Raw genomic sequence first — 14,407 nt, forward strand, 5'->3', positions numbered from 1 at the left:
TTGCTGGTTTCACTTATCATTTATCTCTGTGTTTCTAATGGATGCCAAGAAAACTTTGACCTTCCTCAAGGCCAAGAGGAACTTTAAGTGGCAATGGTTATCGCAAAGAACAGCTGGTGAGAGGACAGCTGTGGTTCACTGTAGGAAAAAGACATGAACAATGGTACAGGTCAAAGATCAGAAGTCTGTCTCCCTTCTCCTGCTTCCAGGGTCACTTTGGGTCTGGAAATAACACAGTCAGTTTTGCCGTGTACATAGCCCCAGCTGGTAACCCTGTCAGCTACAAAATGGGTGCAGCTCTGCATTTCTGCAGGACATTCCTAGAAGGAGAGGACTACAGTGAAGCCACCACACAGGCTCCATGCAGAGCCTGGCCAGCCTTACGAACCCTAGCCCTCTTAGAGCAGGGTTGACTCGGGTCGTCCTGACCTCAGAGCAAAACCACCAGTGCGGGGCGGGGGGGTTGAGCCATGGTACAGAGCTGCTGCACAGCTCCATGACAGCCAGCCCTGTTCTGGCATCAGTAGCACTCAGGAAAGCTGATAAATTTCACCAGAGGCAAGTTAGCACTTACATAGACATTTGTCAGTACCCAAATCCTCTGGGTTTTCCCACCGATTTCTCTCTTTTCCCATTAAACTGAAAAATGGATTGTTGATTGCAGATAGACAAGTATATCAACCAAGTAACAGTTTTGGCTCTACATCATGGTAAAGCTGACAAACAATGAATTTTTTATGTCAAGTCTTACAAATATCCAGGTAACTCATATTTTAAGCTTAATATTGAGAAATTTGGCATCTTAGATTATTGCTGGTTGGAGACGTTTTAACAACAAAAATAACAAAAGTATTCTTCCACAACTTATTTCTTAGTCTTCCCAATAACTATTTGAAGAATAAACCTTAAGAGATGTGAGCCTGCTGCTGAACTCCGATTTGCACACAAAGCGGAAGGCATCAACAATACCTGCACACAGAAGCAAGCTGCAGTATGCCAGGAGTAGGATGCATCTAAAATCTTCAGCTCCTATCACCTCTGCCTGTTCTTTTTCTTCCAAAGGTGGCCCAGGAAGGTCCCACTGTTTCTACACTCCCAAGCTTCTGACATCTGCTCCTCCCTCCTCTTCTCTCCTGTTTACCTTCTGGATGAGGTCAGGCAGAGTAAATGTAACTGAGAGCTTTCTGTTAGTTGCTTCTCGGTGATTGAGCTTATTGGAACAGGTAGGGTATTTAATTGCTATTTTCTTATAACATCTAGAGAAGTGCTATCTGCCTTACCTGATTTCAACAATGCAACTCATGGAGCTTTACTAACAACTTTGCACGCTATCTGATAAATTCACATGGGCACACATATCTTAATAGGTGGCTCCCCAGAACATGTCAGGTTTCTTGGCTTTCATCTCTACAACAGTAACAATATACCTCTCCACCCCCCCCCATTTCCTTATTTTGCATGACTTGACTTCTACTTTATTTTTAGACCTGAATTATCCCCAACATCAAGAGCTATTTCCTTATCAGTCCATGTGCTTCAGCAATAATGTGACTGCAACTATATGTTGAGCTATCAAAGCTATGTGCCAGCCTTGCCCTTTGCTGTAGCTCATATTAAGAATACTATTAAAAATTAAAGGAGAGGGGAGGGGGAAAATGAAAACGAATTTTTTTTCTAGTCACTAACAAAATTAGTGAAATGCATTTTTTCTCCAAGGTTTGGGCAAAGAACATTAACAGACTTCTTGTCAGCTCTGTAGGTTTTTTCACACTTTTTATATCATGATGTATTTATGTGATTTTCTCAAATGGTTTCTATGAATGCTTTAAATAATTCCTCATTAAATCTGTCAAGAAGCGAAATAATGGGTTAGTAAAACAGTAGAAATGGGGATGGATAGAAGCTTAAAAAAAATATATATATATATATATTAGGTTCCTTTCTTTTATATACAGTTCATAAAAAACACATTTGGAAAGGTCTGATGCGTCATGAAATACTTATTCACTAAAAGATGCACACATTTTAAACATTGCAAAAGAGGAAAAGGAAGGTCGTAAAAATACAGAAATCATCATACTTCTGTGTTGTCGATCACTCATCTTTCACGGAAACATAAGTGTCATACATTTCAGATGGCCACAAATACATTCAAACAAAAAGTATTTGCACTATTTTATAGGTAAAGGGCCTGATCCAAAACTTGAAGTTAGTGGGAACAGTACCTTTAGTAGGCTTTGGAAGAAACATAAAGTACAACTATAAGCTTTCATAGCCCTATAAATGCAGACAGGGAAATACTTACAATTAGGGATACTAGTCTTGATTAAAGAATTGCTGGCGAGCTTACTCCATACATCACAACATCTTAAGGAACTGCTCTATCAGAGAGCTAAAATATCAGCGTGTCTAATTTAAACAGATACTCACTTCTGCTTTGCCTATTTTACGAGATGAGAAGGACAATATTGAATATTCCTGTATATTTGATGGTAAAAAATCAGTAAGTCATGAAACCACATTAAACCTTGTCATAAAAGAAGATAAAGACAGATGACTTTTGCTACCAACATTTTCAAGAGACTTGAAGAGCTGTTTTAGTTAATTGACAACACTGGATTCCAAAGCCCAAAATTTTCATAGAAAGCAATATCTGGTAACACACCTTAAAGATACGTGTCACCTGTGTACCTATTTTGTTAGAAACAACCAAAACTCTAATAAACTTTTATCAAAGAACTTCAACAAATGATGTTAATATTTACTACTCCATCTAACAATGACACCATAACTTGGATACAGAGATAAAAATGTCAATAACCTTTTAATGAAAATAAACAACAGTAAAGCATGGGTTCACTGCAATCTTTTTTTTTTTTAAACTTTTTTTTTTTTAGCCTTTTTAACAAACAGATTTGGGTTTCTATTAAAAATAGGTTTTATTTTGGAACTGCTTTCTTTACACAAGGAAAAATACAAATAAAAATTAAACGTTCATAGAACTGCAGTGAATTCATGCCATAATAGCTAAATTATATTGAAGTAGCTAAATTATATTGAACAGCATGAAATGTATGGCTTTGGTCTCATCTGTGATATTTGGAAAGCTAAGTATAAGAAAGCAAAAGCGTAGAGCAATAAGGTCCTACTCACAGTGGCACCAAGAGGTAAAAGTACATTTAGTCAGCTGATTTCTTCATCAGTTACAGCCAACTAATGTCCTTGGCCAGGATACTGTTCTTCGAATTCAAAACGGCCTCCACAAGGACAATGTACCATGCTTGAAATAGCATAAACATGTAATGCCCATTAAGCTTAGTTAATTGAGCATTCAGATGCACGACATGGCCCCAAGAGCAAGAAGGTATATACATATATCTGTATATATGCACTAATAACACTCATTAAACAATGAACAATTATATACACAGATATGGCATATTTACAAAACCCACAGAAAACAGAAGAATGCAGAACAAAAAGTGAATATAGATAATAATGTCTGAATTATCTTTGTTCTGAAGAGCATCATGTTCAGTTAAAAACAAACAAAACAAATAAACCTAACTTTTAAAAACCCTGTTAAAATCACATCATATCTGTTTTTTCATGGAGAGCAGAGACACACTAGACCGATACCATAGGAGCCTTGCATTTGCCAGTAGCCTGCCTGATTACACAAGCTCAGAGACAACTCACTCAGAAGTGAAAAAATGTGGAAAACTGTTCATGGGATGACCTATGCAAACATGAAGATCTACAAGACACCCTCCAAACAAAATTCAGGTATCATCTGATAATGTTCCTCAAAGAACTTCTTCCACAATAATTTTCAAAATAAGCTATGCTTTCCTCAGTGTTCAGATTTCTAACAGCCCTGCTGTTTCAAAAGTGAAAGAAGTGCATAAAAAAGCAAAGTTTAGGTACTAAAGTAGTGCTTACAGTAGCAAGGTTCAGAAATCTGTAAAGAGCTTTGTGACTCTGGTAATTAAATTCAAAAGCAAAGCTAGAACAATATTTTTTGCAAAATATTCCTAAACAAATAAATAATGTGCAGAGCTACAGATCTTGAACTTATGACTTAATCACCACACAATGAAAGAAGACACAAATTCACTATCAAAAACATATTCTCCCTACCTTTCCAATGCTGTGAGGGGCATGGGTCATCTCTGTGGAGAGCCTCCACTGTGGAGGGTAGCATCAACCTGAATCTCCTTCAGCCATTTGCCCAATCCTTTCATCCAAAAGGGGAGGGTAAAACCAGCTTCATTTCCTACCAGGAGTTTCTACTTATAATATTCCCATTGAATGTGCTTTCCATATCTTTGCATTGCTTAAACAATGTGAAGAAGCCAGGACAGAATCCAAGAATCTTGTCCCATATGATAACTTCCATAACATTATTTTAAGAAAAATGCACGAGAAGGAACATAAGCTTTTGGTTTCACAGAGAGTAACATCCCACAGAATATTTCTGAAAAATAATTTTCTAAACATTGCACCTTGAAAAAGCTCAAAGTCCAGAGTGAGGAAATGAGAATAGCAGCAGAGGGTATTGCTCAACCTTTCTGTCTGAAGAGTTTATCCAACACCTCATATCTCATACCAAAAGCCTTTCCTCCCTGTAATGACCACCCTACTCAACAGACTCTCTGTCCTTGTAGTCTTACGACAGCAGACTCTCTATCCTTGCAGTGTTAAGACTGTTTGTGCTATATCAAACACATCCATACATTCCCAGGTTTCCAACCTATTCTTCTCAGGTGAAAGCACTACAAGTGAAAACGCTGGTTAACAAAGACAACTCAAGCAGTTCTCCTTGAGTCCCGACTTAACTGGAACACTTCTTAGGACTTTCATATTTGGGTGATTGAGTTTCTTTCATTTTTTTTTGTATGCTTTAAGAAATAATTTCTACCTACAGTTGCTCTAACTTAACTCTTGGAGACTCTATTAGCAACTCTCTATAGGAATTTCTTTCCAGTTAGAATTTTCATAAATTTAGATTTTTTTTTGTAAGAATGCAAACCAACAACAACAAAAACTAGTTGTTTCAAATTAATTATATTTGATTTGCATGTAAGCATAGAGCCACAGCAGAAATTAATCTTTGATGACTGCATATTAAGAGTATATATAAGTACTTAATTGTGTGGCAATCTTAGTGCTTGAGCAGTTGTGCTATTATATGATATTCCTTGTGCTGTCTGTATCTTCCATATTTGTCTCTTCTCAAGAGAAGTAAATGCCTTTCTGTAAATCAGCCTTGAAAGGCACATGAAAATCAAGCAAACTTTCAGGTTTAATGTGCTTTCAGAAAGAGAACAACTCTCCAAAATCAACTGATTTTAACACTAACACTATTTGAAGTGTTTTTCTGCGTAGGATTTAAATACTGAAATTTCCCTGTGGTAACTACAAATGAAAACAATATGGAAAAGAAGCATCTATCACAGTTTGTCTGGGGAACACCTCAATGAAGGGGAGACTCTCAGATTGATTGTGATTGACCCTTTAATCCCCCCTATTTAAGGGAGAATGCTGAAGGCATTAGTAACTCTTTGTTTCATGAGCCTGTCAGGAAACCTTTATCTTCAGATGCATCAACAACACAAGGATCCTTATTTTAAACTAAAATTAGATAACTTTAAATTCAACTTTGAGAATGTCCATGCTAAAATAATGGACAGAAAAAAGAACACTATCAGGGCACCTATAGCAGATTTTTTTCTGCCCTGTTCTTTCCTTCAAGAAGTCAAGAGAAGCACATTTCATATTTGGGACTGTAGGATAGTAGGAGGCATCTAGCAACTTTGTTTTCAGGCCCTGTATATGAAAATTTGGAAGAATTCTGAATGCAACTTCAACTGAAAGGTCATTTCTAATACATTTTTACACCATCAAAAACGGTGTTAGGCCTTCTATATACCCTGAATTCTTCATGTAATCATGAACATAGCCACATGCAAAAGAAGGCTGGAGTTTGTGTTGAGCAAATGCAATCTGGATCTGTCTATCCGAAGAATAAAGATTTTAAACTGTAAAAATACATGTTAATAACAGAAGGGAAGAAGCAGCACACAGCAAAGCTAAATGCATGCTGTTACCTAGGGGAAACAAAACATGATACTTTGGAAATGGACTGAGCGATATTTTTAGCCCCAGTGATTAGGAGCCATTAGTTCCTGAAGTCATACTGCCACAGCTTGATGTCAGTGGGACACACGTGCTGATTTAAAGTTGAGGGCAGTCAGGTGGAAGCCAAGAAAGAAATGATCATCTCTTTCCTGAGAAGTCTTTACTTCAGTTGGTCGTCACTACTGAGTCTTCATGCCAGGGTCTTCCTCTGAAAAAGGCAGAAAAAGTAATCCCAGTTTTCTGCAGAGGGAGCCAGTAGCAGTGAAAGCTGGGGGCAGAGCATGGTGGGGCGGCCTCTTCTAAGCACCAAGTCCAGAAGAAAGTGCAAGAAGACCGGCACGGCCTGCCTACTGCAGGAGGAACATACGACAGAGGAGCCTGCCCAGTTTCTCTACCAACTTCAGTTCTTCTGGCTCTTGGTCTCCATCAAATGCATTCCCAGCTACAGCCTCCCAGCCCCTATGGCAGTGGGAGCTAATGGAAGAATGGGGAATAGGGAAGCCCACACATCACGTGGGTGAAATCTTCATGTAAAGGAAACCTTTCATGACTTTAAAAAAATGAAAAAATAAAAATTAATTTAGGCCTGAATCATTCCTCCTCCACTTGTGAGGACATAGCCTCAAATCAAGCTGTATTCTGCTCTGTAGTGTTTGAGTTTGGATGTTGCTCTTCTGCAATCTCTGTGATGAAGAAGCAGGTAGGGGTTGCTACACTGCTTGCTCACTTGCTTTACTGCACAGATCATTTGGGAAAAGAATCTCTTTCTGATATGAGGCAGACACTTTAAACATTCCCTCTGCAAGCAGCAAAATAGCATCCTTCACAGTTGCTTGCCTTCAGGAAAAAGATAATGAGATACTTATTCCTTTGTTCTGTTAACAATAATATATCTTCAAGAAATTGGTAAGACCAATGCTGATTCTCGACCTTATTCTGACATTAACCCTGCTGATAACAGAATAAATGTGCTGAAAAAAAAATCACTGGTTTGAACATGTCAGGCTCACAGAAATCAGTAGTACTGTCTCAAGCCTTTATACTATGAATATTTAGAGATGGTGGCAGGTGAGACTCCAGATAAACATTACTTTCTGGACAACTCTATTTTTTCAAGCTGCTTTATTCCTTGGTCTCTGTTATTACAAAAAGTCAGACTTTGACAGACAGACAGAAAGAGACTGTGTCAGTGTCAATCTGCAGTTTGTGAACCTGTGATGCTCTGTGAGGTATTGGATGCTGGTCTATGAAAATGGTGACAAATATATAGTGCATGAAGACAGTCAGAACCCAGAGTTCCATATTAAAAAATCACATATTTTATGGTTAGTACTAACAATTTCACAAAACAGTAAATTTGTCTCGTCTGTTGAGCACTCTTCTTTTTAAATCATTACTCCTTCCAACCATCAACATGAAAATACAATATAGAGATCACAGGTCTTCAAACAAAGATCATCAAGTCCTTGAATTAAGGATTCTTAATGATTCTCCTTGGCCTCACAGTCTATTGTAAATTGTAAATTAAAAGTACAATTACAATTAGAAGTCTTGTAAATTCTAAGATAGAAGATTTATCATTTTGGGGTCTACTTCCTTTCATTTCCTTGCAATTCCAAAGAGGAGTGTTTGGTTATACAGGAAATTCAAAATCCACTTCTTTAAAGAGAGGTAAGTGTCCATCAGAAGTAAAACCATTCTTATTCTGTTGAAGGATGAAGAGGAAGGAACACAAGAGACACTGACGGTGTTTAGGAAGTGGATTCCTGTCTATAGGGTAGAAAATGAGCACGTGGTCTTCCCTTTCTTAGCACACTGCTGCCTTCTGCAAATCACAAAAATATTGACATAACTGCTCACACAAGCTTCTTCTGAAGTCAGGTGGGTATGCCTGCATATTTTGGAGTGTTGCCAACAGAACACAAAGGAGTTGTTGAAAGCTCAGTACCATTTATTTTATAAATTTTGAAGTCTTTACTTTTTTCACTCTGCCTTTTCCCCCTCTAGGAAACAGCCCTTCAGTTTATTTACTTCAACAAGAGAAGGTTTTGTTTAGACTCTGCAGTTTTACACTTGTCCTCTGTTACTTGCACGGCACTTTTCAAAGGTGGCTGTGATATTGCTGGCACTGAGATATAATGTACTGTATGGTATTGCTCAGCTTTCCAGAACAGATAGTTACTTTAGCAGAAAGCACATTATGGGCTTCAGCTTTTACATTTTCTACGTAGGCTTATTGTGTATAAGAAATTTCAAAACAGATGAATGAAAGAAAATTATCACCAGACAAGGGTGTGCACAGTTGAAGGCTGGAAGTTCAGCATGGGCACAGAAGAAAAGTAACTGTTACTTTGTCAGGAACAGAGAGATGTCACAACCTTTGAAATGACATTCAGTTCGCATTTCCTTTCTACATATCGTTCTAAGCAGATACTACAGCTTGGCAGAAAATGAAGAGCAAAAGCTTCCTGTGAAGATAAACTTCATGATTCAGTTTCTATAAACTAAACCTCCCGTGAGTTTAACACTACACCTTAGAAATACCTCTGCTGCCAGCAGGAGAGGGACACTGCTTAGGCTCGCGCATATCGCCAGCCACTCCGTCATCAGTCCTCACCCATCTAACTCCTCTGTCCCGTTCAATTTGGGTCTTCTGTGGGGGCTACCAACACAACCACCAGACCAAGCACCACCTGGGCACAGGGGTGCAGCCTCTGTGGATGCCAGCAGGACTGCACCCACCTATTCCACAGCAGGACTTCCCCCACTGCATCTGGAACCAGTTTGGGCCACAGCTGGCAAAATGTCAGCTCCTGCTGCAGGTGACACAGGAGGAGACATTTTGCTTTTCAGGTCACAAGAAGGTGCCCAAATTAGATTGCATCTGCAGCATTGGGAGGACGCACTGCTCTGCTAACCACTCAGCACCACATGCACCCAAGGAAAAAATGTTTACCTGGTGTGGCCACGGTTAACCTTTTTTCCTTGCTGAGACGGTGCCCATGGATGAATTCACTCATGGAAGGGGGGCCCCTCAGAAGATATGATTCTGTGGAAGCGGGATGAGGGGGGGCTCTTAATAATTTCTGGAGGTAGGTCCCTGAAGTCCTGGGATGGCTCTGATCACAAAGGGAAGGTGAGAATAGTCTTGCAGGAGATCCAAGAAAAATACATATGGAAACAAAAGAGTTTTACTTTAATTACCTTTCAAAGCCTCACGAATGACAACATCATGTTAATTTGCTTAACAGGTAAAAAAACAACTAGCGTTGCCACCCCATGTCATTTCCACAGCAGAGCACCTTGCCTGCACGGGAAATCCTGGTCCGTATTAGGGGAGGAGGAGATGAGGTTGACTTATATCTCAATATCCTGGAGTCGATATGTACAAGGCTCCCTGAATGTTCTCTGCTTTTTGCATTGTGACTAGAACGTACAAGAAAAAGGAATGATTATCTAGGACTTCTCTAACAGAGAGTCCTTTTCATCTTCAGAACCATGGAGATCCCCACACCTATAGCGCTTTGACAGGACAGTCACAAGACAAGATGAGAACTCACTGCTTGAACAGCAAAATATTTGCATTAGTTTATGAATTGCAGCCATCCCCCTTCAAAAGGTTGCTTGCTCCTATGCAGAAAAATTGATCTGAGTGAACACATCCATATTCTTTTTGCACTGATGAAGAGCAAGTGAGCACTAGAGCTTAACAAAGAGATGCAACTTCTTTTGTCTTAAGCATTGAAATGCTCATAGAGAACAATCTTTTTTTATTTCAGATGCTCATTATGGAAAACCTTAAGAAAAACTTAAGGGAGAGTTGTTAAAGAAAATACATTCACACTAATATTAAAGACATACAAGATGCACTGAGACACTGACAGATAATAGTTCAAAAACTTTGCATTAAGAAGGAGGAAATAACATTGTGAGTAGGAGGATCAGAATGACATGTTGCCAGGCTTTGAATTTCATTTTCATATCTTCCCCACCTCCTTCTCCCCGAGTGCAAAACAAAAAAATAATAATGTTTACAATTCAGTGAACGACTTTAATGAAAGTCTGGCCACTGCACTGTACTATAAAGATCACTGCATGCATACCTTTTCCTCTGAGTGCCACTGCTGACCAGTAAGTTTGGTTGCTGTGGGCCCTGACTATGCAGGAGGAAAGTGTCTATGGTTGGCACGGTGGCTGATGCCTCCTCACTTACTTTAGGGCTGCCGATCTTGCTCTTTCCAAGCTTGCCTTTGCTGCGTCGGGACTGCTCATGGTCGAATTCTAAATCCTCCAGTCGCTGGGTAAGGGCAAGTTTTTGTTGGATAGCCATGCGCAACAGAGAGTTTAGTGTCTTCTTCTCATCCTCTGCAGCTGCTAGCTGCCTTTGCATCTCATCCAGCTGCGTGACGTATTCATCACACCTGGGAAAACAAACAAGGCAGAAAACTGGGGAACTGGTCCAAGAACCAACTTTACCAGTGATCGTATTACCGGGCCTCAGTTGCAGACATAGATTTACATCCAAGCTTTTGCTGAACCTAATCCTGCAAGCAGATAGCCTGAAAACTTCTCTTCCCACTTTGCACAAATACCTACTTGGATCTGAATGCTGAAACTTCCTATTGAGTAGTATAACCTATGTCTAGAATATCAGAGTATTCTATGACTATAATATGTTTCTAATGCACATAACTAGCAAATGGAGGATAGGCTTGGGATTATCCCCAGGTTAACCCATAAATAACATCTTGGAGAGCTGGTTCAGCTAGTAACTCACCATAGATACAGATGTCTACTTATTAGATAGTAGTATTTTCCATACATAGTAATATCTACTACATAAACAAAATATTACCCAAAAATGATGAGAAAAGACTAAGTATTTTGTACACTTGACAGATCAGATTTTGTGAAATTAGAAACCTTCATTTGTTTGCCATTGTTAATCGGTTAATGCAGTAATATTCAGGAAGCCCCACACTTGGAAACTATTTAACATTTGCTGTTGAGCCTTCTGGAGGTGTGCTCAGATATCAATTGTCATGAACACTTACTCCTTTTTAACCCTCAGCCTCTCTTATCTGCATGAAAAACTTTTCATTCTTTTTTCATTAACTTTAGATCTCTGAGACAGATTTTGAAGTAAAACCACCTTTCTGATACGAGTCTGTTAGCATTTAAGATCAAATCCAATTTAGTCTTGCTCTTTAAAAATGATTCAATTAAGTTAACGTGAAGAGCAAGGCATTTCAGAATTTCTTAGTCAATTTTTGAAGTGAAATAGTTTTGGTTTATTAAAAATAGAACCATCTAACGAGTAACAACCAAGAGTGATAAATATATACCACCAGTGAAATGATTCATGGCTAGCAGCACTATCTAACCATAAGACATTTGTGGCAACATCTAACATTTTTTCACATTAGATAATACAGATTTCAATAAATCTCCTCCCCACACGTGATCTGTTTAAATCTAAGTAGATATGCTGCGTAATTACAATAGTGTAATGGATGATGATTTACTTTTATCAGTACCATTCTCAGAAAACAAGCAAAGAAAATAATTTTAGGTTTCCTTCTCCAAATGTGTGAAGCAATAAATTTTGAATTATTACAAACTGAGTGATGAAACTTGTTTGTAATTTTAACCTTCTCCTTCAGAAACAGAAATAAAGCATACTCAAAAATTCACACTTACTCACATACACACACACATATATATATTGCACTCTCCTTTTGAATAATTTAGGCACTATAACTGGAAGCAAAATGACTCAGCCAGCCATAGTTTCAGCTGCAGTTTCAGTATTATCTTTCTCTACAGGACCTTAAAAAGCATAAGTCTCTGTATTTAAGCCCTGAGGAAGAGAGATTTCTGAAATATTGGTTGGCTTCAAGTCAACTTGCACCTATTTCTACTGCAAGTTATGAGATGTTTACTGATGTCTTAGCTAGTTTCTTTGATAGAGACATTAGAATAAGCCAGCATTCTAGAAATTAAAATGAATTCAATGAATTCGTTTGAAATAGAAAATGTCTGAGTTAACAGGGTTTTAAAGACTTATTCTTGTAAACAGATGGATCCTGTATCCACCTCCCACTTTTTCTCTCCTGCTCTCCTCTTGTCTAGAAGAAACTTCTTTTCAAATATGCTTGTATTGAAAATTAAAAGTAAAAAGTAACATCTGCAGCAACACCTGTAGCACTGTGCCATTAAAGGAATGAACTGTCTTGCTTTAGTATGCCCATAAGCCAATTTTCTTTTTAGAAGAAGATTTTTTTATTTTTTTTCCTCAGGCCTTAAAATATGTTCTTGTATCTAGACATCTGCTTTGTAAAAAGAGCATAACTGAGCAGTTAAGAAACATAACCTCCTGAGGGTGGATACTACTAAACAAGATTTAGACAAAAATGCTTTTCACTACCTGCTATGAACTATAACAAGATAGCCTTAGAAATGCGGATATGCTACATGCTGTTAGCTGGCCTCACACTCAAAACAAAAACAATCTCATTAATACAACATTTTCCAACTGTTCTCACTAACTATATGCCCTTCCTAGAAGTCTCCCCACAATAGCAATCCAGCATTCTTGGCAGTTCACTGCAGTGTTTGGGTGGTTCCAGTCATCTGACCTCCACCACAACTCGAAGTTTCCTATTATTTTGCACAAACACATGGACCATTGTCTCTGTGTTTTGTTGCTCAAGCACATATATTTTTTGAGAAATAGTGTTCAGAAAGGCTAAGCCTAAATCAGTCAGATAAAGGCCATAATTAACTTTAGAAACTGCTGAATTAACAGCCTCAGATCTTCCTGAAGTCTGCAGCAGCGAAGGTTATTCCATGTAGTGGGAGGTAACCACTGCCTGCAGACATGGTCCTGTAATGAAATATTCCCTGATATATGCAAGTGAGGGATAAAAAGAAAAGTGTTTCCAATTAAAAAAGAAAAAAAGCTTTACACACATCCATATTGCCTTTTACCCATACATTTTATAAACATTGATGAAGTCTCACAGCATACAGAGGAAGAAAAAGGCTAAGAGCTCTTAAGAGAGATGATTTCTGGCATGGCGTGGACCACTGCAGAACAAGCAGGGCTCCAGGATATACCAGAGCTCTCAATGGGTCTTTTAGAAGTGCTAGAGTAGTAGTTCATAACAGAATTTAGGTTATATCCTCCCGCATCAGAGCTCTGTCACAGTTTCTCCCTTGTCTCATGATGGGTGTAAGCTGCAAGTGACTAGTAAATTATCTTGTATGCTGGTCTTAAGTTTTATGCAGCGTCAAGATTTCACGTTTCTTATTTCTCCTGTCTCAGAAAGGAAGAAGACAGATGCATAAGCCTGCTTATTTTGTATAAAGTGATCCAAGAAGCTTACATAGGATTTTTCCATATTTCTCTGTCATCTAGGAATGCAAACCAAATACCAAGTCAGGCCTAGGCATAATTTCGGTCACACAAATCATAGCAGAGCTTGAGCTAAACCCAGAGACATTGACAGTGAGAAATCCTGGCTCTACCACATAAGCATAATTCTTTTCTGCTCATAAATGTTTTCTCATCCAGGATAGCTCCGGGATCTGTCCGTACTTCTTAGCCCATGTCTTCAGCACAAATTTTCTTTAAGTATTAATCATAAGAAAACATCTTGGTGGATAGAGAATAAAATCATGTAGTGTCAGGAGGATGGCAATATCTTGAGAAATATTTCTCTACTTTTGAATATCTATTTAGCTTAGGAAAATAAAAAGTATGCAGGGAATCAGTAAAATTAGCTTTCTGAATTCCTTCAGGATCCTTCTGTACAAGCAGTTGTTTCTCTCCTTCAGCATGAGACATTTCATCCCTTCCCCTCTCAGCTCAACCCCTACTCTAGATGGCAAACCTAAAGTTTTAAAGAATCTGCTTTTCATTCGCCCTCTACAGGAGCACTGGCAGTCTCACCACCCCACAGCTGACACCATGTCAGTGTCTCGGGGCTGGAGCGAGGGGCAGCAACAGAAGGGGCAGGAAAGGCTCACACCATTTTTCTGCACTGGGAATATCAGAAGCAGCACGGTAAATAAGTAGACAGAAGCTGTGAATCTGATGGGCACCACGTAGCCCTGGTATCAGGTGGGAATTTAAACTTTGCTCTGCTAACTCAATGCATCCCACCCACAAGCAGCCACAGAAGATGACTTCTCCAGCAGAAGCTGCAGCAGCAGGGTTAATGCACCATTAAAACATACCAACAAAAGCGCTGCTATGGAAGAG

The 14,407-nt window shown here is 38.8% G+C and overlaps 1 protein-coding gene across 7 annotated transcripts in view; it reads right to left on the reverse strand.

Moving 5' to 3' along the window:
- Positions 1 to 14,407, reverse strand: part of BICD1 (BICD cargo adaptor 1) — a 177,325-nt gene that overhangs the window by 14,810 nt on the left and 148,108 nt on the right. For 2 of the 7 annotated variants that reach the window (XM_035550843.2, XM_035550844.2), the window contains exons 7-8: positions 10,245 to 10,562; positions 9,098 to 9,288 (exon numbers count right to left, since the gene is read on the reverse strand). In XM_035550843.2, coding sequence (XP_035406736.1) covers positions 9,098 to 9,288; positions 10,245 to 10,562 — 509 coding nt within the window. Of the gene's footprint in view, positions 1 to 9,097; positions 9,289 to 10,244; positions 10,563 to 14,407 lie in introns of those variants that run through there. The other 5 variants (XM_035550841.2, XM_035550840.2, XM_050708192.1 and 2 more) reach the window with 3 other exon arrangements.

The sequence above is a fragment of the Cygnus atratus genome, chromosome 1 (assembly GCF_013377495.2).
Source record: "Cygnus atratus isolate AKBS03 ecotype Queensland, Australia chromosome 1, CAtr_DNAZoo_HiC_assembly, whole genome shotgun sequence".
Classification (NCBI taxonomy): domain Eukaryota; kingdom Metazoa; phylum Chordata; class Aves; order Anseriformes; family Anatidae; genus Cygnus; species Cygnus atratus.